Source organism: Saccostrea echinata, unplaced genomic scaffold (genome assembly GCF_033153115.1).
Source record: "Saccostrea echinata isolate AGI-Se365-2 ecotype Australia unplaced genomic scaffold, CSIRO_AGI_Sech_v1 ptg000056l, whole genome shotgun sequence".
NCBI classification, from domain to species: Eukaryota; Metazoa; Mollusca; class Bivalvia; order Ostreida; family Ostreidae; genus Saccostrea; species Saccostrea echinata.
The window spans coordinates 13,217,572-13,243,234 of NW_026889805.1; the positions used below are offsets into that span (position 1 = coordinate 13,217,572).

Here is a 25,663-nt window from a genome sequence, read left to right on the forward strand (position 1 = left end):
TCTGCATTAATATCTGTATCTTTGAAAATGTTCCATGTAATGTTTTAGATTTATCATGGTACAAATTATTTTACTTTCAATGTATGAAATCAAAATAATTTGATTCTCTTCCTTACAGTATAGAATTTGACAGGGATTGCGATTTCTTTGCTATAGCAGGGGTAACCAAGAAAATCAAGGTAAGGAGTCACGTGTAAATATACATGTTTATATAGGATCTCCCATGGTTTGTGGATGGATATGGTTTTTATCCAATGAGTTGTTTATTTTCTATCCCTGAGCCTTAGTGTGGGGACAGAAAATGTACATCTCATTGGATAAAAACCATATTTAACCACAAAAGCGTGTGAGATTCTTTTTATTACATTTTCAACAGTGAATACTGTGATTTATATATTGAATAAAAGTGATATTCTCTCACAGTGTGAAAGGATACTAAAGTGATATTCTCTCACAATGTGAAAGGATATCAAAGTAAGTAAAAAATAATTTCCAATCTAATTAAAATTAGATGTTCCAAATCCGCTACTGCTTCTCAAACATCTAACAACATCCCATTCGGGGACACGTCAGAGCGACCTTTCGATTATCCAATGAAATCGCCATCTCTGAAATCTTAGCTTATAGTTTGGATGCATTTCTTTTTTTACTGCCAAACCCAAACGCGTGAGGGGTTTCGTAGTAAACAAAATATGCCTTGTAAAGACCATGCTATATATGAATGTGACGTGCGGGATATATAGTAGTTTTATGCATTTTCGTTTGCATAATTCAGGTAAGAATGCCAGATTGGCGGACTATACGTTCAATTTATACCAAAATTACTTTAATTCAACATTAGACATTCTACTGAGCATCAATAATGTAAAGATGTAGCCGTGGAACAAATTTTAGAATCATTTACAGAAGGTTGAATGTGATTGGCCAAAATATTTATGTTTATTCATGATCGAAAGGTCGCTCTGACGTGACCCCGAATGGGATGTTGTTAGATGTTTGAGAAGCGGTAGCGGATTCGGAACATCTAATTTTAATTAGATTGAATAATTTCTGGCGTGTCATAAGACAGAGATATTAACTAAACCATCTTGATAGAGACTAAAACTACCAATTTACTTCCAAATATGTTGCTAAAATCCATGTCACAATGTTTTCAATCTCACAATTGCTAAGCCATGACATCTCAACCGCACAATTCTGTCGTCACAGCCTATGGCACTGTATTAAGAAAAGACAGAGGCAAAGGGAAAATCAAAGAAAATGTAATAAACAGAAATTTCAATGTTTTGTAGTTGGATATGGAATTTATTTCAATTTTTTTTTTTATTTTCACTTGTGCTTCACACTCATGAAAATATCAAAATAATTCTGTCCCACTCATGAAATAAATTCCATATCTAATAACAAAACATTGAATATCCTCTATATGACTGATATCCACTGTATAAAGGAGTAAACTTGTGATAAATACATGAATGTAATATAACAATTTCCTATTCATTTCCTCAGACTGTAAGGAAACTAGTGAAATTCTTTCATGTAAATCACAATATCGTACTGTTTCATTTTCATACTTTGCTGTATGTACAGGTATTTGAGTATGGGACTGTGATCAAAGATGCTGTAGATATACATTATCCAGTTAATGAGATGATCTGCAATTCTAAAATAAGGTAAGGCAATGTTTTATCAGTTTATAGTTGGTAAACTTGATCACAGGCCTGTGAGATAGCTATAATAATTTGGGTGTCTTGTGTGTTATATCAGCTGTGTAACGTGGAGCAGTTATCACAAAAATGTCCTGGCCAGTTCTGATTATGAAGGAACAATCACACTATGGGATGCCTTTACGGGTCAAAAATCCAAACTCTTTCAGGTAAATGGAAATTTAATAAACGTACCATATTTGTAGATGTATCAGATGTAACATTTTTTGTATGGATGATTTCTTTTGTTTGAATTTTGACTTTGGAGTAATCTTGTGTGTTTTTTACTTGCCTGTGTCTTAGGAACATGAAAAGAGATGTTGGAGTGTAGATTTTAATACAATGGACCCTAAGCTTCTGGCATCGGGTTCAGATGATGCTAAAGGTAGAGTAATTTCAGTATAAAAGATATTGTGTACTTGGTTACTTGGTTCAAATAAAGAGCTTTAATCTCATGTTTCTGTTTAATGTAGGTAATCAGACTATAATTTAAATTTACTTTACTTACTTTTACTTGAGATCCATGTGAGTTTCTTTCATTTAAAAATTGGAATTTTTTTAACATGGTTAAAAAAATGTTAAAATCCTGTATTGGTTTTTTAAAAAAATGGTAAATGAGATTTATCTGGTAAAAGATCACTTGGTGTAATTACATGTACATGTGTATATTGTAGTTAAGCTTTGGTCCACAAATGTAGAAAACTCAATTGCCTGTTTGGAGGCTAAAGCTAATGTGTGTTGTGTTAAGTTTAACCCTGAGAGCAGATATCACCTCGCCTTTGGTTCTGCTGGTAAGATTATGATGTTATAAAATTTCTCATTTATCAAATGCATTCAGTCTCATGTTCTTATATATGAATTATACTTTTAGCTCACCTGGAAGAAGGCTCTAATAAGCCTTTTCTTATCAAAGTTTGTCGCCATCAGCTGTTTTCTGTTGGTTTACTTTTCAAATTTTCAAGATCTTAAGATCCAGGGATCCTATTTTAAACAAACATCACACGAATAATCTGTGAGTAATCCTGGTTCTAATGTGGGATTTCAAAAGATTGTCAAAATTTTGCGGAGGGCACAGGGACAACTTGAAAAATCTTTTTAGAGGCAGAAGGCCAATATTTTATCAGTTATGGAATCATTCAAGAAAATTCAAAATCTTAACAACATAGCCCCTTGTAGCTATGATGGTACCACATTGGAAGTTCTACATATGAATAGATAAGGAAAAAGATAATAGAATAGAAAATAGATAGGAAAATAATCATCCAAGATCCTCTTCTCATAACAGCATGACTACAATTGATCCATCCCCTTGTCCTTCAGTTTTGTATAAATCATGTCCCTAGATAGGAAGGTGTTACAAAAGGGAAGCAAACATTTAGACAGGAATACATATTGCTGAAAGGATTCTCATGATTAGCATCATCCCCATACCATGGCCTCATTTTATCAGTCCTGAGGCTAGGTTGGATTAGAGTAAATAGGAAGTATTCTTTATAAAGTCTTAGAAGAAACAACAAGCCTCAGTTTTAATACCTTGGAAGTATTGTCATGTTGTGTAGATTCAAATATTAGGAAAACTTAGCCACTGGACTGGGTTTTTTTTTTCTGTTGATCATTTACAATTTTGTCTTTCTGTCTTTTAGATCATTTTGTTCATTATTATGATCTGAGGAATACAAAAGAGGCTGTGATGGTATTTAAGGGTCACAGAAAAGCAGTGTCATATACAAAATTCCTCAATACCACAGAAATTGTATCAGCGTAAGTACAAATATATATACATGTATACTAGTATGTATTAATAGAGGAATATTTGGCAGAACATTTCAACATCCTTACACAGGCTTCCAGCATACATTCATCTGTCATTTCTCAGAAATTACTTCCCTTGGATTGTTCTGAAAGCATTGAGTTGATGTGGCCTTTCTTTTACTTACAGATCAACAGACAGTCAGCTAAAACTTTGGAATATAAGTAAACCAAATTGTTTGAGAACATTTAAAGGACATATCAATGAGAAAAACTTTGTTGGTTTAGCTACAGATGGGGATTATATAGCCTGTGGTATGTCTCACATTTGTCTGTATTGTTAATTTTGCTTATTTTACATTAATTTTATAGAGATATATTCATGCAGAATAATGAAGCATATGAGTGTTACATAATCTTAATGATGTTATTGACTTTTTTTCTAGGAAGTGAAAACAATTCTTTGTATGTATACTACAAAGGGCTTTCAAAACAACTGATGACATTTAAGTTTGACACAGTCCGAAGTGTGCTGGTGAGTACATGTATATGCAAACAATTTCTTTTGAAGGTGCATCTTATACTGATAAATCTATACAACCATAAGTTTTATATGCCCATTTTAAGATGGGACACGTTGTGATATGAGGTTCACGTCAGTCTGTCTTTCTGTTTGTTAACTTTTTTGTGTCCATCTTATAACCTAAATACCATGAGGCCTAGAATAATCAAACTTTGTCAGCTGATACATCTTGGGTAGAAGGTGTGTCTCACATTAAAAGTAGGTCACTGTGACGTATATGATGTAATATTTGTTCTAATTAAAAATTACACCATAGAAGATGCACATCAGACATTAGGAATGAAAAAATCATTGAAATCTTTGTACCAAGGATGAAATTATTTTCTTCATTGCACTCTAATCTGTTTATGATAATTGAACAATATTTGACAGGCATATCATATGCTGTGGTTCTGCACTTTTTAGCTCACCTGAGCTGAAAGCTCAAGTGAGCTTTTCTGATCACCCATTGTCTGTCAGCCGTCCATCTGTCCGTCTAGCTGTACGTCTGTCTAGCTGTCCATCTGTCCATCCATCCGTCTGTAAACTTTTCACATTTTCAACTTCTTCTCAGGAACCACTTGGCCAATTTTAACCAAAATTGGCACAAAACATCCTTGTGTGAAGGGGAAGTTAAATTGTTAAAATGAAGGGCCAAGCCCCTAACAAGGGGAGATAATCTAGAAAAAGCAAAAATAGGGTGGGGTCATTAAAAAATCTTCTTCTCAAGAACCACTGGGCCAGAAAAGCTGAAACTTATGTGGAAGCATCTTGGGGTAGTGTAGATTCTTAATTGTTAAAAAACATGACCCCTGGGGGTAGGGCTGGGCCACAATAGGGAATCCATTTTTTACATTGAAATATGTACGAAAAATCTTTAAAAATCCTCTTCTCAAGAACCCCTGGGCCAGAAAAGCTGAAACTTATTTGGAAGTATCCTGGGGTGGGGAAAGTCTAGTGAAGAACAGCAGGGCCAAAGTTACTCAGGTGAGCATTGTGGCCCATGGGCCTCTTGTTATCCTACTTCTTGCCTGTGATACCAAATAAACTTAAGGGTTTTTTTCAAAATGTTTGCAAAAATATGCCAAATCACTAATTTTTCATTGGCGTAGTCCAGTTTTTGCAATTTTCTAGTGGTTAAATAGTTATCTTTGTAGGCTATACAGTATACACTCAATGACATACTGTGTAAAGGGAAATTTTTGCCCCCATTTTATTTTCGCCCCTCGCTCTTCTCACATGTGGGCAAATTTAAAACGGGGCGAATTCAAAGAACATAGTATAATTTCTTAAACAGAGCTGCAACTGGGCGCATTTAAAACAGGGCAAAATTGTTTGCAAGTGTGAAAGGGTGAAAATAAGACGGGGCGAAAAATAACCCTGTATACTGTATTTATGGGAGTTAAATCTTTTGCAATCTAAAAATGCTCATGAAGAAAGTGAATATGAAATGGATCATCACTAAAAATAACCCATTATATGATATTGAGTTTGAGCCAAAGGATCAAGTGAACTTTCCTGATGGAAATTTGTTTGTCCTACTGTCCGTCTGTCTGTTCACTTTTCACATTTTGTACTTCTCCCAAACCACTGGACCAATTTCAACCAAACTTGGCACAAAGCATCCTTGGGTGAAGGGGATTCAAATTACTTCAGATGATGGAACACACCATTTTGAAAGGAGATAATTAAGAAAATACAAAAATAGAGTGGATGACTTTAAAAATCTTTGTCTCAAAAACCACTGGATAAGAAAAGATGAAACTTAAGTGAAAGCTCTCCTGATATAGTGTAGAATCAAGTTTGTTCAAATCGGCCCCTGGGGGTAGGTTGGGGCCACATAGGAGATTTAAGTTTTAAAAAGGAATATATAAGGATAAATTATAAAAAAAAATTCTCAAGAACAACAAGGCCATAAATAGTAATATTGATAAGCCAGCATCCTCAGATAGTGATGATTCAAGTTTGTTCATATCAAGGCCCCCAGGGTAGGGTGGGGCCACAATAGGATTAAAGTTCTACATCAGAAAAAATACATTAAAATCTTCATCTCAAGAACAATGAGTAGTGGATATTAACATGCATGTATCATCAGAAAGTATAGATTCAAGTTTGTTCAAATCTTGGCCCCTAGGGTAGGGTGGGACCAAAATTAATATAAATGTTTTACATGTCATGGCACTTTTAGAGAACAGTTGGCCCATGATTTGTTATATTGTAAATATGCAAGCATATTCAGAATGTGTAGATTCAATATTGTTCTAATCATGCCTCCCAGGGGTAGGTTGGGGCCAGAATAGACAAACAAAGTTTTACATGGAAATATATATGAAAAAAAATTTTTAAAATCTTCTTCTCAATAATAGCATGGTCATGATTAGTTATATGCAAGCATCTTCAGAAAGTGTAGATTGAATTTTAATCAAATCAAGGCCCTGGGGTATGGGGTAGGGCCACTTTTCGAAGAACAAACAGGGCCAAGGTGATGCAGGTGAGCACTGTGGCCCATGGGTCTCTTGTTTAACAAAGGCTCATAAAGGTAAAGATTCTTAGAATCTTTTTGAATTGGCCTGTTTTCCAACGTTGATGGCATTTTCTTGGATGAAAAATTATAACTTTTCTTGATAGGGATTGAAGTGAAAACTAAATATAAACATAAAAGATAAATCTGTAATTGTAGCAGGAGAAGGACAAGAAGGAAGATGAAGTGAATGAGTTTGTGAGTGCTGTGGCCTGGAGACCTGTAAGTAGAAAAGTAATGGTGGATTAAGGGGGAGGGGGATTTCCCATGTCTCTTGATATTTTTATTATAGAATGGTATTCATCATATATAATTTACCTTTACAATATGAAACATTCTCTATAAAATGTGTTTGCTTACAGGGATCAAATGTGATAGTAGCAGCAAACAGCCAAGGAACAGTCAAGGTTTGTGCCCTCAGATATAATTAGAAAATCTGGAAGCAGATAAACTTGCTTATGTAAGATAAAAAAGCTGATAGTTTTTCTTGTTTTGTAGGTGCTAGAGTTGATATAGAAGAGGTCTTCTTATGTTGGTTAAGATGCTTGGTTTGTTTTTTCTCAAATGAATGCTTCAGACACTGTCAAAATGGCATCAACTTTGTGATAAACAGCAATACTGGCAATGCAAACTAATTCATTTTCATAAACATGATGTGTTCCAAATTAAGCACAATGTCATAAACAATCGTAATATGTAGTACTAAATATTTGGATAAAGAAATTAATGCTCCTACTTTTTATGAGAGTAGAAAGGAGATATATATAATTTTAACACATCTCAGCAAACTTATTTCATTAAATGATGTGGATTTCGTGCCCCCAGACACTCAGAGTTGGTAGTGTTCAATAAGCAGCTTGTGGTCCAACAGATAGTTATACTCGATTACAGAAGAAATTGGCTTTATACAATAAACAAAAGTCTGACTTAAACAAATAGTGCTGAACCCCCAAAACTAACCAGTTAAATACATTATTCTGTATTATTCTACCAGGTTTAAAATTTTGATTATTACTTGTTTGTACAGATTTTATGTGCAAATAGCTAAAAAAAATTAAGGAAAAGTAAGAATAGCTCATTAAGAATACACCAACAAAACCATTAAGACAAAATGTTTTTTGATGTTTTTTTTCATGTGTTATTTTTCCTTGTACTGAGATGATTAGTATTAAAAATGTTCATTATATCGTCCAACCATCTGTACAATTTCTAACTGATCATACACATTTTGTTTTTGTCATGTTTTTAGGAGTTGGATTGTCTACCTCTTTTTTTTTGTTTTTGTTTGTATTTTCTTTGAATATTCTTGAATCAATTTTTAACATTGTTACTAACCTTTGTACATTATTGTTAATATTCTTAATATATGCTATTTACAGATGTTTCTCAAGAAATTTTTATTTGTGCTGTCAAACAGCCACCGAGATGTCATTACATTACAGCAATGATGAAGCTAAATGTAGTCCTAGATGTGATTGATTGGTTTAATAATTCAGTGTACACTCAATAATGTGGATTGATTTATTAATTACCAGATATTGATTAATGTTGTCCCGTGGTTGTAACCTTATTACCTCTGTTTTCTCCCGTGATAGCCCAGATCAAGAATTGTATAAAGGTTTCTACATGTAAGAGTGTGCATCCTTTAGTTATAGATGATCTAGCCCTTAGAAATCTATTTATGTCAAGTTATGGTTCAAAGTTATAAAATTATAAAAGTAGAACATCAAGTGATATCATTTCAACATTGTCATCATTTTAAAGTGAATAATATGAACAAACTCTGCAAAATTGGGGGGGGGGCTGCTTCAAAAATATTAATTTGGTTTTTAAGCTTTAGATTGTAAAGTTAAATAAAAATACCAGGTATATGTTAGTTATGTTTACATATTAAAATCTGTTGGTTTATGGTATGTTTTACATGTATTCTCTGTGTATGGTTGTGTCTTTATACATAGTTAGAATGTTTTGCACAAAGTCTGTTTTTAAATGAATGATGTCAGCAAATTGATAATGAATAGATAATAAGGGTATTTTCCCATAGTGGTAATTCATAGTGCAGAAACCTGAGATTTTTTAAAAATTTCTCCTTTTTTTTCTACAGTAATGTGTAGTCTTTACTTAAAGCAATGGCCATTGAAATTCTTTTTAGGGGTGCTGACTACCCTTTGAATTGGAAATTTTAAATTGACAAAAAAGTGGCAAAATTCAGAAATAATGATGTTTTATCATGCTTTACTGTAGAAATGAATACAGTTAAATTTTAGGGTTATATTTCATGGCTTTTAACTGTATTTTCCTGTCTCGGTAGCTTAGTTGCCATTGCACTGCATCCTGGAAATTGTTTCCCAAGGCAGAATACATGTAACTTCAAAATCAAAATTGAAAACGGTTTTTGAAGATGTGGAAAAAAATAGATTCACATCATAATTTGGAAATTTGATTTGTTATAGTGTGCTTGCTCTTTTGTATTGTTCCACAGAACAACATTAAAGCTATATATGGCAGATCTGAGCTAAAAAATAAAAATACAAAATGGAGTGTAGATAAATATGATACATGTATATGTTATTTACTTTCAAATTTAAATTTTCACCGATTTTGAACTTGAATAACCTCATGTTTCCATAGTTTTAAATTTAAGTAATTGCCATAGTTTAGCATTAATGTGTACAAATCCTCACAGAATATATTAAGCATATTGTAGTGTAGTGGATTTAATGCAGAAAGTGTAAGCAAGCAAAAAAATTCTCTTTTTCAGGAAGTTTATCAATTTTTTTTTTTTAAGTTAAGAGCTAGTTTATTGTTTATTATTATCATTTTTTTTAAAAAGGGGGGGGGTCATCAGAATTTCTACCTATTCCAAAATCTTTTGTTTTAGTTTTACATGCTGCATTTATTTGTTCCTTTAGTTACACCTAGTGAGATAGATATGTTGTGGTTGATAACAGGCCTTATGTTCAGAATTACAGAATACTTATTATGTGTAAAGGGTTTTTTTCTGTATTTGCTTTTGATGTGTTTAAAACAGATTTTCTGTCTGAGCTGCTGCTGTTAGTTCATCAGAAATATCAACAATATTGAGTCACATTCAAACTGTACTCAATTTTTCTATAGATACACTGTATGAAAGTGTATGATTTTGAGAAGATAAATAGTAAAGATTATTTAATTTGTGGGTGTAGAAAAGAAATAGTGTGTATAAGAAAAATGTCTGATTTTTGGTGTGTAAAAGTTCTTGTGTTATTGTTTGTCAGGTCTTAATTAAGTCATGAATAAAGTACTGATTAAAATCATGCAAGGAGTTTTCAGTTTTCATCTTATCTACCTAGATATAGTATCAGGCAGTAAATTAATTATAAACTTCCTTCTCTGTAACAATGTTTGCTAGATTATCTCCTTAATTCTAATAAGCTGTGAAAGATTACATAATCACAGCAGATTTTACCTTATTTTAATGAATACTGGGACTGCTAAGGGGCTTTAAGAAATTGATAAAACCATAAAGAAACTAAATAGATAATTATCTACTGCAGACTTAATTTCACAGTCATATCCTGAGGACCATTCAAAACTAGCAACTAGCTTGTCAACATGCTGACCCTTTAACTTGCATTATTACTCCAGTTAACTGGACAAGAAATCAACATGCTGACCCTTTAACCTGTAAGTATTATTGCTTTACCAATATTGACAACCAATATTGCTGACTGGACTATGTTATGTAATTCATACACCTGTTGTTAAATCCTTATATGCTTTTCTTCACTCGTGTGATCTTGGATAAGTTAACAATGTGCTTATGGGGCCTTTACAATTTCTAGTCTTATCATTTTCTACATAGGTAAAGTGCTAAAAATATCGGAACAGTTAAAACCCTGTGAAGCGCGTCTATTGATCAGCTGTTTACCGCTGACTCTCGTGGATATTTTTCTCAATATGTGAGCGGATATAGCTGACATTAACATTGTCATTCATAGGTAAGACTTAACAGTTTTTTGTCTATGCTATTTTTTTTTATTTTGGTAAAATAAATTTAATTGGATGATATAGATATATTTAGGGATAGAGATTGGCAACTTTTATGCCGTTTCTATTTCTTTTTCACAAAGTTTTATTTTGTAATTCATAGAATGAGAAAAAATACAACCTTGACAAAGTCATTTGCAGAAAAGATCAAATAAATGTTCTAGTTTTTTAAATAAATGTTTAGTCTGTTTAAAAGATTATAAATATAGACATGTTCAATTCACTTTAACCAAAACATATTAAAGTGCTCCAACTTGTATTGACAATTTAGCCCATTCAGTTTTCCATCTTCTAGTTAATGTGTTTTCAGTCTTTGAAGTTTGTAGAAGTCATTAAAATAAAGTAATAATTTATACATCTACAGTGTATAATGCTAATCTTGCAATTACACCTTATAGATGATGTCCCCTTTGAACAGATTCTAGTAACTGATCATGCATGATTGGATATGATGCATTAAATAGTAGCACATTAATAGTATATTTATTAATTTTTTATTCTTTCAAAATATCCTTGTTCTTTTTTTGTTTTTCTGCAATTTTGAATAAAGACAGAGAGGAAGGGTTTTTTGAGTATTTTTATATATTTCTGTTGTTAAGATAGTAGTGATAAATTAATTGTCAAAATCTAAATACAGTTGAACTTTGGTATCTCAAACACTAATATCTCAAATACCATGGATATTTGGAAGTGATTTAAAAAATGAATTATATATTTTTTTCTTCAACCAAAGTATCAAAGAAAAATTTGGACGGAGAACGTCATCAATGCACGTAGCATATGTCAAATATGTTAGTTGGATTACTAAAAGTAGTGTGATTCTTACTTCATTGATATGTACTACAAACATAAACAGAATGTTGGTTTGATAATAATGTCATTAACATAAAAAAAAAATTTTAATTAAGAAAAAAACATAGCTCAAATTTGTTTCCATTTTTAATTCTTTTTTTAATCCTTATATAGATCAGGTATGGGAGAATCTTTGTACAAAATGTTTTCGAAAGTCATATCTATTATATGCTTCCATAAGTAACAAAATTGTTTTCAAGGTCATAGTTCTTTTTCAGTTGCTCTTATTGCGATTTTTTATTTGATTATATAAACTTCTAGTAAAGGAAGTATATATATATCTGCTATAAATCCGTCAATGCAAAAAGTGTTTAAACTGAGGTTAAAGGTCATTCTAGATAATACCCACCTAAAGATTGTTCAAAGTGTATATAGTTATAAACGATCAATAGAGATGTACATAAAATAAAATTGTATTAACACATTACTTTCAGCTTTTATTTGTGTATAAATGATTCGTGTCATTTTTTTAGTAAGAGAAATGAGACTTTTAAACACTGCACTCTATTAAATAGCATTTCAAAATGCACAAGGTTGACAAGTTCTAAGCTACTAGAAGACAATTATTCTCTTGTGTGTTTTCTAGATTTAAAGCACGATGTTAAACAAAAGCTTTAATATAGCCCAGACATACAAGTATAAATAAATTTTTTAATTTCAGTTCTGCAATTTAGAAGTTTCCATCCACAATGGTGACACATGCATGGTTCTCAAATATCAATAATTACTTTACATCATAATTAGAATAATAAAAGTGATCACAATGTTTACTATGTAATACCTTTAAATTTCATATCATAAAATGGACATCCTGCTGTAGTATACAGTGCATAGAAACTGTTTTCAATGTTTCACCTACAGCTACCTGTGGGATTAGGGATTATCAAACAGTGGTGAGAGCCGGGTCTTAAGGCCGGTACACAGGGTAAGGCTTGCCTTATAAGTCATGGAACTTAAGTTCTTGCCTTACCGTGTGTACACCCTTAATACACAGTTTTTCAAGCCTTATAAGTCTGACTTTCGAATAGAGCACGGCTCTATTTCTTAATACAAGACTTAGCTGTCATGTTCCTCTCAACCAATAAAATCCAATAACCTACAGTTCAATCTATTTTTATCAAACACGTGGGTAGATTGAAGGAAACATATAAAGTATATTCGAATAAGATAATGAAAATATCCGCAAATGCTTTTGTACAACCTCCTCTCTTTTTAGAAGTGTGAATGCACTGGTCGGTAAAATTATTCCAAAGGTCCCAGCTAGTAATCTATGCTTCTGTTTTAATGATGCGCACTGTTTACGGCTCAAAAAGACGTGGATTTATGGAAATGTTGTTTATAATCTTGTAAGTCTTGCCTTAGCGTGTGGACGCAAGAGCCGTACGTCCTGCAAAACGTAAGGTTTTAGACTTATAAGGCAAGCCTTACCGTGTGTACCTGCCCTTAGTTAAACCAATGCAACATCTGATGAGATTGGTGAATGCACACACATAGCTTCAAAGGAATATGTCTGATATGATATATACCTGTTTGAGTTATGTGTTTGTTGAATACCCAGTACACATACACATTTATATACATGTATTTATATATTGGGATTAAAGCGCATTAAAGCAAAAAATAAAGCATCGGTCTGAATAGACAAATTTTAAAAGGTTTAAATGATACTTCATCTGAATTACCGGTATTACTGTGCTCAAATGAGATGCATGTACTATGTTTTTTGATATCATAAGTTTATCAACAAAATTTTTAACTACAGATATTTTTTTCCACATTTTGAATGCATTATGTTATTTTCAAAGTACAGTTGAACTTCGAGATATTTTCCACATTTTGAATACATTATGTTATTCTCAAAGTACAGTTGAACTTTGGTATCTCAAACACGGATATCTTGAATACCATGGATATGTCAAAGTGATTGGGAAGTCCTAACCATGTATTTCTTAAGTATTTTACCCTCGATGTCTTGAACCCTTGGATATCTCTAAGTTTTTTCTTGGTCCTATCAAGTTCAAGGTTTCACTGTAACATTGGTACAGAGCTGGAGGTTATTTTCTTTAATGCTGTTAAAATTAAATGAACAAAAATCTATTCACTCCTTTCTGTTTGTAAATAATTGATGGATATTCCTATGAAGTGACCAGAGCTATAGGACTGTGTAGGAGTCAACAGGTGAAAAGCCTCTAGGTGCTACGGACCTGATCTACTTTTTCTGATGCCTAGGAAACATACACCCATATCGGTCATCAGAAATTTTAATTTCATCTATATGATTTGGAAGTGAAAATCAGCTTTTATCAAGATACACTGTACTTTTAGTAAAGCTTTTGTTTTATGTGTTGCTTGCCTGTTCATATCTGCACCATGTGTTATATAGAGCTCCTTTAACATTTCTTTTATCATTTAGAAATTCTTTAAGTATGCATGTACTAGTTTTTTACTGAAAATGATACATTTTATACTTATTTACATTCCACAATTATTTTATTATTAGAGTTAATATATTTCCAGCTGGAACTTGCAGGCCCTGGTTATACCACATTTTATTACTTAAAAATGAGAATCTAACATTGCATTGTAAATGAAAATTTTCATAAGTAGTGTTGATGTTTTTAACATCTAACGAAAAATATCAGATAAATGATGAAAACAAAAATCTTGGGATAATTGCCTAAAAAATGACTGGAACAGGACAACTTAAATATTATAATATTACTTGGTACACAAGTAGACTTACACTAAGATACATATTTCTGATTACTGGTTTTTGATTTCTGTGAAGGGTATTGCCATGGCTACTAAAAATTAAAAAAAAATTTATTGAATTTTTGTTTCAAAACACTACTCCACCAACAAATTTCAGTCCAATATCAATATATCTTGGTACATAAGTAGACTACACTAAGATTTATGAAATATGTGGAGATAACGAACAGTATTCCAGCTCAAAAGTCCATTGAACATTACAAAATAGGAGCAGAGCAAACACAGACCTCTAAGACATCAGAGGTGGGACCAGGTGCCATGGAGGAGTAAGCATCTCCTGCCGACAGATCACACCCTCCGTGTGCTCCTTGTCATGATCGGGAAATAACGCAAAAATCCATCGACAATTCAGTGTGTAAATAATGGCCTAACAATTAGTATGAAAAAAGTCAGTCAGCATTTGACTTAATGATAGATTGTATTTGCTGACAAGGTCATTGTATCAACCATAGAACTTACGAAATGATGACTTTAAACGAGATTGCTTATATTCTTGTTTCATCAACTTGTTTGTCAATAACTTACCTCATTTTAGAAATTGTTCATACATAGAGCATGCTCTGGCGTATCGAATCAACTTAGAGATATAAACCCCGTATGCAGGTGATAAGGGTATATTGCTGCATAAGTAAGGGACGTTGACGATAGAAAAGTTAAAGTCATCATGTTTATCATAAAAGCTTTGTTGTTAGATTACCATTAACGTCTTTTTCTAATAAAATCCAAATATGAAACAGATGTGTCAGACTCTGTGGTATCTTTTATCTCAAGCTCACCAGGATATATCGTGTCGACATAAGAATGAAAATAACCATTGTTAATTGACAATAAGTCATCGATATATCTAAATGTTGAGTTGAAGGCCACAGCAAGTGTTTTCTTCTTTTCACATAAAAGATTTTGAACAAATACTGCTTCATATGAATACAAAAATAGGTCTGATAATAACGGGGCGCAATTGGTACCCATGGGAATCCCAATAGATTGTTGGAAGACCTGGTCTCCGAAAACCACATAGATATTGTCAATCAGAAACTCGAGCATCTTTTAAATGTCAACTTCAGAGTACTTGTGTGTACAATCAGATTTATAATTGTTTATATCAGGGCTGCATTCAAGATTGTTGCAGCTAAGCTGTAGATATCTATCTATATTGAACAGAAAGGTAGCCTAGCTGCTAAGTGTTTATAGATTTTGATAAAAAATATATCATCAAAAACTTATTGTTTGAAAAAAAAAGTTTATTTCAAGCAAAAATATATATGGAAATTAACATTTAATTCAGTAAGATGAAGAAAATACCCCCCTTTTATGTTAAAATAATGTGTGCTGCAAACTTGTAACTAAGGAGGCCATCTTGGATTTGGTATTTAGCATTAGATATTTTTGGTAGCTCTTCCTACATAGTGGCTAGGCTAGCTTTGCATTCAAGATCATAGCTTTAATAGCAGCTATGTAGCAGCTATGCTGTTGAACTCACGCCAGTTTTTTATTTTGATGAACAATATTGCTGCTATGCCTACTTAGAACAGATATTTCTGTGAAATTCTTTCAAAACACTACTCCTCTTACAGCTTTAGTCCAGTTTCAATACATGTATAACTTAATTGGTATGTCACTGCAAACAGCTGATTGACTTTTTTTTCCATTTGGTCACAACCATTGCCATGAGTACTCTTGTTCTGGCAGGAAATGTTCTACTTCTGTTCTTGCAGTGATGTGTATTATTGCTAGTTATTAAATCATAATTCAAGTGCAGTAATAATTCTTTTGCTGTAAACAAGATATAATAATACCAGGTAGATGTGGATTAAACAGCTGTCCATTTCAGTGACTTTTATGAAAGGACTGTATGTGTCCTCTGTTTATACCTGGCTTATAATAACAGACCTATATAATGACTGATATAACTTACTATTTAGATTTCATGATTAATAGAAAAGACTTGAGGGCTTTGGTCACATTATCAAAAACTGTAGGTGTTTTAACCTTTACCATGCAGCTTTCTTATCAAAGAGAGAATTCACAATTTTCCATTTCTTGATGTGAACAATTTCTAATAAAATAAAAAAAAAAAAAGAAATTAAAGCCCCCTTCTCTCTCTCTGTCTCTCTTGGGCTCTTTTTGGTGTAAGATTCAAGATGATGCACATTTCTATATTTCAGAAGTACATGAAATCTATGTTTGAATACATAATGTGATATAAAGTTTTACAAAGTATAATTGAAATAAGAAATGCTTGCTCTTAAATGGCCTCATTAAAATGAGATATTTTTACAAGATATCTTCTGTGTTAGAATTTTTGTCATAAACATGATTGATTTACCTTATGTTTGATTGTTATTAGCAATTACTCAAGTAGCAACCAAATTCTAAATTGTTTCTGGAAAGATGTGTCATAAAGCAATCACTAAGTTTATGGGTGAGTTGTATAGAACTGCAGATGATAACTATGTACACATGTCAGAAAAGGAAGTCTTGTATGGTTTACCTTATCATGGTGATCTTTTTCAGTTTAGGCTTTTCTATTTGAACTTTAAAAGGATCAGGCTAACAAATGCATTTTAAACCTTCCCAAGAATCATGACAAATTTCCACTCTCCGTAGTATAAATGTTCATAGGACAGGATTTCTTTATATATTACTTTGAGTGATATGATTTTTCTATACCTATTTAATGTTATTTTCCACATCAAATAATCATTGATTTTGTATCTAATATATCTAACTTAGATTTGAGTTCAGTGAACTTGTTCTGTGTTTGTTCCATTAATTGAAAGTTGAGTAACACAGACACAAACTGATCTCCAGGTACAAACAGCTTAGTAATGGGTCCTCCCTGATCAATAAACTGAATCACAAACAGGTAAAAAAGGATTCAGAGGGACAGAGGGGTGATGTCCAGGTACAAACAGCTTTAAGTAATGGGTCCCCCCTAATCAATAAACTGAATCACAAACATGCAGGTAAGATTCAGAGGGGGGACCGGGACAGATAGGGGGACTGTAGGGGATGTCCTGTGAGGTACAAAGACCTTAGTAATGGGTCCCCCTCATCCCCACCCCCCATCAGTGAATCACAGACAGGTAAAAAATATTCAGAGGGTGACAGAGGGGGTTATATAGGGGGTGATGTAGTGCAAATGCTGCAGAAAAGTTGCAATATTTTGTGCATTCTAAAAGGCATGAGTTACTTAAGACATGAAGGAAAATGGATTGCAGGCGTAATTGTGTTCTAGGTGTTTTTGGCAAAATGAACTGAATTGCAACAGATGTTCCGAGTCATTGATTTATATGTAAATTCAATATGTACATCAAGAAAAATAGGTAATGCTTGGTTGTTTGTATTAAATGTCCTTGATTTTATTTTTACCAGCCCCCTTATTTTGGAAAGTTAGAAAAACTTCTTGCTAGTTGTTTTTTTTTTTCTTTTTTTTTTCTTTTTTTCTTCTTCTTTTTTGTTTTGTTTTGTTTTTCTTTTTTGTTTTGTATTTTTTTGGGGGGGAGGGGTTGTTTCATTTTGTTTTGTTTGTTTGTTTGTTTTTTTTGTTTTTTTTTTTTTGTTTTATATATATTACATAGATAATCTGATATATGTACTTACAAAATAAACTGATAAATTGACTAGTCCATTGTTGTCATAAACTTTGTCTTTAAATTACTAAGTCTGACTTTACTCATGGAAGCATAAATTGAAGTTGCCAACATTTTTAAATACCCCACTTCCCAAATTCACCCCAGAAAAATTAATTAAACTAGATATGGGATCAAACTGAGTGGTAGATACAGATAGATTACTGATCACAAAAGCTTTACAGTTTCAAATTTTAGAATGAAACTGATAGCTAATTGTATCTGAAGGAGTATGTGATGTTAAATAAGGTAGTGAGAGGAAATATTAAACCAACAACTGTAATAATCATGCAACATCTAGAAACGAGTGTTTTGTTCATTAAATATGGATCATGTATAGAATTGCTTACTGCTTCTATTGTGCATATAGGGATAATTACAGAATACCAGTTTGCTACATTTATGTTTTTTGTAGGATGCATGCAGTAAGAACGTATTTATAATCATATATATAACCTCTATTGATTTCTACATAAATGTGTAATTTAACAGGTGCAGACTTTATATCACTCTGTGAGGGGAATTACATGGGCAGTGTGCAAATCTAGATCTCCTCCCTGGAGTGGGTGAAGGACACTGTAGAGTCCGGATTTTACTGACGCGGTCCGATCATCATGTGACACTCAGAGGCTGAAACTATGGCAGGATGGCACAGTCTCTCGGGTTATCTCTATTTCAGAACAGGGGGAGGTAAGTCAAACAAACTGGCAATATTTACATGCAGCTCTGGTGTCTGCACTCTGCTTTGAAACAAACTGGCAGCTAGCTAGTGCTTTGTAACAAACTGACAGTATTTGGATGCAGCTCTGTGGTCAGCACTCTGCTTTGAAACAAACTGGCAGTATTTACATGAAGCTCTGTGGTCTGCATTCTGCTTTGAAACAAACTGGCAGTGCTTTATAACAAACTGGCAATATTTACATGTTTAGCTCTGTGGTCTGCACTCTGCTTTGTAACAAACTGACAGTAATCACATTCAGCTCTGTGGTCTGCACTAGATCTGCTTCTTAAAAAATGTTGCATGGCTGGCCTGTAAGGTAATGCAAGCATTAGCATGGTGGTCACTGACTCAAAAGCTAGGTGAAGTTTAAAATAATACAGATATTTTTGTGAAATTAGTGATTGTATAGTAATATGTAGAATTTTTATCAGCTTAGTAAGTTTTGTCACTATCCATTATGACATGTTAGACAGCATGTATGGTCTTAAGGATGTGCAAACAATCTTTGAAGCTGTTGATGACAAGTATAGAATACAAGGGGCACATCCAGGTGTCAAACATTTAGTGAAATAATTAAATTATGACATACATTGTCTAGTAAGATTTTTTCCTGCTGAGAGAAGTCAGTGTATGCCATTAGAATGTATATCATTAGAGATCATTCCCCTGCTGTCACACCTCTTGATAATCAGGAGTTCATGACTTATGTGTATATAACATAGTCATTTGATGTGATCAGATATCTTCAAGAGAACAATGGCATCACTATGGTTGTATTATGTTAATTGGATGAAAAATAAAATAATTCCTTGCAATGCTTATACCATATTATAGTGTACTGTAAAATCACTAATTTTCACTGGGGTTTTGTTTTCATTGTCTAGTGATGTGAAGAGATCCACAAATTCATTTCGGCACGAACATTCAATTTTCATACCGCAGTATTGACATTTCTCCTTTAACCTCAAAATTTAAAAATTTCCTCGAGCCAGTAATTCTTTTCCTTTAACCATAAAAATTTGATCCCACGAAAATAAGTGATTTTAGAGTATACATTAGATATTAAATTGAAAAACAATCTGTTTGTCTTTCTCCCTTGGGTTCTTTCTCTCTGTCTCTCTCTCTTGCACACATATTTACTGCTATTCTTTATAACATTGCTTGCCTTTTTTTTCAAATAATGAAAAAAAATACTGTAAAACAGTTACAGCGAACACACTTACAATGAATTCAACATGCTTACAACAAAGTGATTTTCAGTCCTTGTATGAAACATTCTGTGAAGTTATCTGCTGAAATGGTGGTCAGAGTTTGACACATGGTGCAAGAGCCAGAGATGAAATAATAACACTATTTTAATTATTATGCTGATTTTTGCATGTACAGTCAAACCTCATTATCTCAAACTCAATGAGGCTAAGGAAATACTTTGAGATATGAGAGGAGTTGAAAATTCCAGGGTAAAATACTTAAAGAATATGGTAAGTGGTAGGGACTTTCAAATCACTTTGACATATCCATGGTATTCGAGATATCCGTGTTTGAGATACCGAAGTTCAACTGTATATGAGAATTTAAGTAAATACTCAATCCCAAAACCTGTTTGCAGATGTTAATTCATTTATTTCTTGTCAAATGTATTCATGAAAACTACATTTATATACTTGAAAATACATTCTTTATATAATGTAACAATGTTTGTGGTGTTAATGATGGTGTATTCGGTAGTGTTGGACTGACATTCTCTGGATTGTGAATTTGATACCTCCAACATATTTTCTACAGAAAAAATAGCTATGCACTATTTCAGCATAGCATGCCTATACTATAGAAATCTTTGTATATTATATGAAAATTGTTGGGTATTGATTATATAGAGACAAACTGACAGGAAGTATTATAATATCATTATAACAAATTTAGTTTATAATGAATCAAAATTCCATGGCACTTTGCTATAAGCATGTTTTACTGTAATTTGTAAAATTGTATTGATTCAGGTCTTCGTTTAAATCAGAGTGACTTGGATTATAATTACAGACCTAACCAGATCCTTCTTTGGCTGGTGACAGCTGCTTTTCAATTAACTCTTATCAATGTGAAGCATGATCTATAACTGTTCTAGCAAAGGAAACCCTTGACATGCCAAATGATATGATTTCTAGCTTGTTTGCTTCTTTCTTGAGCTTGTCAAACTTTTAGCATTGATAACTCATTTTCTTAGTTTAGCCGTCTGGATTGACCAGTAAATCAATTTTGTTATTTATTTCAATTTTCTTAATAGGTAGGAAATTTAGCAATTGTGCAAAGTCTCAGGGTAATGCAAGAAAATTTTGGAATAATTATGACAGCAAGTTTATTGCATTATTTCAATATCTAGATTTTAAAAGTTTTATTTATATTGTTTGAGAGGAGAAGAACAAATTTTCTCAAGAGAATTTTAATTTTGTTAATTTTGAGTCACTGACTTGCAGGAATCAGTCTTTTGAAGACAAGGAAGCGTATGTGGTGTGTTTTAGAGGAGCGACAGAGCCAGCTTGTGTACTACAAGAACGAGGAGGATGTCCGTACCGGAAAGTCACCTCAGGGTAGCCTCAGTCTTATAGGGGCTGCCATCTCACTGGACCTCGACAACAACAACCAGTTCATTATACTGTAAGTCATCATTACACTCATTATACTGTAAGTCATCACAATCATTTTACTATAAGTGATCATTACACTCATTATACTGTAAGTCATCATTACACTCATTATACTGTAAGTCATCATTACACTCATTATACTGTAAGTCATCATTACACTCATTATACTGTAAGTCATGATCTCACTCTCATTATACTGTACTTTAAGTCATCATTACACTGTGACCCTGAACATATGGCCTCTAAAGTCATAACCTTCAGTGACTAACTTGAAACTGATCCCCATAGTACTGTATTATTCTTATTTCAGAGTTGGTGGGTTAAATGTTTGTTTCTTGAACAATAATATCAGGGTTCAAATCCCTTTGGAATCAGAAAGAGACATGAAAATATTGATTTCTAGATTCTTGGCATAAAAGGTGAGAGTAACAGGTCTTCTGAAAGAGAGATTATTAATGTGAGCTACATGTATAGGTTCCTAATACAAAAGTTTTACAGTATTGGCTTAAGGTTAGTAGTGGTGGTGTCACTATATATAAAATATTGTTCTTGTAGGAACATAAAGTTCTATACAATAAATCATTCTGACCCCAGAGCTGTTATTATGCTCAACTGTTGTAACAGCTTTGATTCCTAATTATGCAATAATTACATTCATGTCATAAAATGACTTGATATGCAAATTTATTTCATATGAAATCAGGGTAACAAGTTTTATATCAACATACATCTTGTATCTTCAACAACATCTTATTTTATTTATTTAAGCCTCTAACTTGATGCCTTACTTTATTTAAAGAAAGGACAAGAAGTTTCAGATCATTTTTTTAGTGTTAATGCTGATAATCATTGTGACTAAGATCAGTCCAGGTCGTAGGAAGCAATTTCAGTTTGGGGGGGGGGGGGGGGGCACAACCATACATTTTCAGTTGGGTGCGGGGCACTATCAATTGTCAAAAATTCCTTGACAAGCAAAAAAAAAGTCATCAGACGTTATTATTGAGGGGACACAAGCATATATTAGCTATGTTTTCTATAGTATTCTATATATTGGCAAAATTATTGGGGGGGGGGGGGGGGGGGGGGGGGAGTGCCGCTGCATGAAAGGTTTTCATGAAAGGTGTTGCACGGTTATTTAAAAAAAAGATACATATATTTCTAGGTTTTGTCCAATTTCAATATAATTTGTTACACATATAGACTACACAAAGATAAATAATGCTTCCTACTGGTTTTGGATTTTAACAAATGTTGTTGCCATGGTTTATAAAAATAGAAATTTCTCTGAGATTTTTTCTCAAAATGCTACTCCTTCCACTATTTCAGTTTGATTTCAGTAAGACTTGGTACACACAAGTAGAATACATAAAGATACATAATTCTTGTTGCTTGCATGGTTACCTAAAAAAAAGATATTTCTGTGAATTTATTTTTAAAATGTTACATACTCTTACACTTTTAGACTGATTTTAATAAAACTTGGTACTCATGCAGATAGACAAAACCAAAGACAAACCCAAGAATCATAATTCATGTAATCAGTTTTCCATACCTATGAAATTTTAAGTTGAGGAAGTCCAGGTACTACTTTTCTTATTTTGTAAGTACAAAGCATTATGGAGCGTTATGGTCTCTTCAGAGACTTCTGGATTTCACCTTCATTTTAAAAGTTCCATGAATGAAAATGTTAAAGTACAGACTAGTATGTAGTACAACTAATTTAGCATATGGAGGATGACCTTGAACAAGTTGATGAGCATGTAAATTACCATTTGACAATAACAGATGATGTTAGAGATTAATGTCTATTATCGGGAATGTTATCAGGCAGTTAATTTGTGTCTGGATCTGTCACTGAACAGTAATGTCACCAGTCCTTGATGGAGAGCAATTTGATACCCGTGTGCAAACAAATCAGAATTAATTGCTCATCCAGCAGAGAAATCTGATGTCTGATTAAAATAATCCTTTATTAATAAATAAATAAATATTACATGTATTAAAAATCCTTAATTATAAATATATTTATAATCCTACATCAATGATCGCAGACCTTTGTCATTGCTTGTGTTTTTTCAACATAATTGAAAGAGCTAGGTTCACTTTATGCATAAAATGGCCCTGTAGATATACCAGTTTATTGACTAATACCCTGTGTACCATTTTCAACATTAATATAAAGTAGAGACTTAGTGCTTTCAGTTTATATAACAGAATTTCCTTTGAAGAGTCCAGGCATTGAAAAACAGGTTGTGTGAAATTGCAATGTCATTGAATTTTGCAGAAAACAGGTGTTTTTGAGAACCTTCAGCAAAGAATTGAAATATGAGCACAACCCTCGATCCAAGAATTAAAATATGTTTTATAATCTTCATTAAAAGTTCTTTTATAATATATTTACACATTTTGGATCGGAGGTTGTGCTGTATACGAAATATTGAAAAATGGCATCATATTTTGTCAATTTTTGAAGAAATATTCAGGATATGTGAATAATGACGCAATTCATGACGTCATAATGCATTGACTAGAAAGAAAATTACGTCATTTTCAGTAGATATTCATTCACCAAGTGCTCAGGCATTTATTTATTGCCTTGTCAACTAAAACTATACAGTTTTGAATTTTCAGAAATTCACAGGGCCAAAAAAGGCCCTAAGTGGCTCTTGCTCTTTGTATGATATTTTATTATTATAAGGGATGTCAATTATACTTGGATAGCCTAGTCTAATAATCAGGGGCATTAGTCAAACAATAGTCAAGCATTTGCTAAAATATTTTTTCTTCTCAAACTTTTCTGACTGCTTGTGCAAATTTAAGTCAAGTTACCATTGCAAACAATGTATTTCTAAATACTAGTATTTACTTAGTAATAAATACCTCTATACTGCATGGATCTTATTGAAAATTATAATGAATACAGTAGAAATTCTTTATGTTGAATTTCGATATCTTGAATACCATTGATTTGTCAAAGTGAGTTAAAATTAAGTCCCTGGCAACCACTTTTTCATTTCGAATGGGTATTAAATACTCATTGACAGCCCTAATTAGTATCTCATATGACACTTTATTTTTGTGAGATTGTTATTTGGTATTTATAAGTGAGACAAAATTTTCATGAATTTTAGTCATTTAAACATATAAATAAATCTTTAATAATACTATTAGTAATAAACTATTGCTCCATATAATCTTTAATAATAGTAATACATGTATATGCGAGAATAATTTTTTTGCAAGCAGACAGTCTTGCGCAGTAATGCAAAAATAAAGTTCTTACAAGTAAAAAGTGATTTACAGTATTACAGAAACTCATTTTTTAATTTTTTTATTTACTGAAAAAGTTATTTTGCTATAACTATGCCAGTCTATATCTGATTGTGAATAATTCATGCAATTATAAATCTTATAATGGGTGTATATATACGTGGTGAATCGATTTTGTATAAACATGTTTATACGTAAGAATTACCAGCTGTTCTTGACCTTGCCGCTACAAGATAGTGTCAACCAGGCTTACAAATAGGCCAGTGCCCTTATTATCTGAAAAAAGTATTTAGAGAAAACTGTCTTCTTGACTTTATTTTTTATTAAAGTCACATGATCCATAATTTTGCATATATTTTTGAGACAAGTTCTTAAAATGGTTAAATTTATGTTCAAAATGAATTTCTCAAAAAAAAAAACCATTAGACATTAGAAACTTATAATTAAACAGTTGTGTATATACACAAAGGTCATTTGGACAAGGTAACATAGTTTGAAAGTACTTAATTATGTTCAAGCCACAACTTTGAATTGAAGAAACTTAAGAAGAATATACTTGAGACAAATGTTGCTTGTGGCCCAAGTGTATGCCCTGACCCTTTCCTAGGTAATTTGGAAAAGGTCAAGATCACAGGTTTCAGAAGTGTAAAAATTCTTGCCTGAGCCATAACTTTGAAGCAGAGAAACATTAGAATATTATGCTTTGCATAAAGGTTGTTTGTGACCATAAGATGTGTAATTACCTTGCACTATGGTCATTCTACAGACTAAATTGAAAGTAAACTTCTTGTTTCTTGTGTTGGTTTGATTTGCACCTTGAAAAGTGAAGAAAGTCGGTCTCAGTGATAAGAAGCAGACATTTCATGGAATGTTTGACATTTTGATAAGCATTGCTGTACTGTATTGGAATCATTTTCAGACACATGTATAAACATTATATCAATGTCATTGCAGATCCAACAGCAAGGAGCACCTGTTTACAGCAGAAAACCATGAGTCTATGATGATATGGCTGCTGGGTCTACAGGTGAGTACTCAAACAGATCTCATTCTAGTTCACACCTGTTTACAGCAGAAAACCATGAGTCTATGATGATATGGCTGCTGGGTCTACAGGTGAGTACTCAAACAGATCTCATTCTAGTTCACACCTGTTTACAGCAGAAAACCATGAGTCTATGATGATATGGCTGCTGGGTCTACA

General features: G+C 32.7%; 1 protein-coding gene across 1 annotated transcript in view; it reads left to right on the forward strand.

Annotated features, from left to right (window-relative positions):
* LOC133173859 (uncharacterized) overlaps positions 1-25,663 on the forward strand; it is a 75,408-nt gene that overhangs the window by 20,196 nt on the left and 29,549 nt on the right. The window contains exons 13-27 of the mRNA XM_061308932.1: positions 119-179; positions 1,591-1,673; positions 1,768-1,876; positions 2,010-2,091; positions 2,381-2,497; positions 3,350-3,467; positions 3,646-3,770; positions 3,902-3,990; positions 6,698-6,760; positions 6,901-6,945; positions 7,037-7,044; positions 17,003-17,157; positions 18,451-18,513; positions 21,019-21,199; positions 25,414-25,486. Coding sequence (XP_061164916.1) covers positions 119-179; positions 1,591-1,673; positions 1,768-1,876; positions 2,010-2,091; positions 2,381-2,497; positions 3,350-3,467; positions 3,646-3,770; positions 3,902-3,990; positions 6,698-6,760; positions 6,901-6,945; positions 7,037-7,044; positions 17,003-17,157; positions 18,451-18,513; positions 21,019-21,199; positions 25,414-25,486 — 1,372 coding nt within the window. The remainder of the gene's footprint in view (positions 1-118; positions 180-1,590; positions 1,674-1,767; positions 1,877-2,009; positions 2,092-2,380; positions 2,498-3,349; positions 3,468-3,645; positions 3,771-3,901; positions 3,991-6,697; positions 6,761-6,900; positions 6,946-7,036; positions 7,045-17,002; positions 17,158-18,450; positions 18,514-21,018; positions 21,200-25,413; positions 25,487-25,663) is intronic.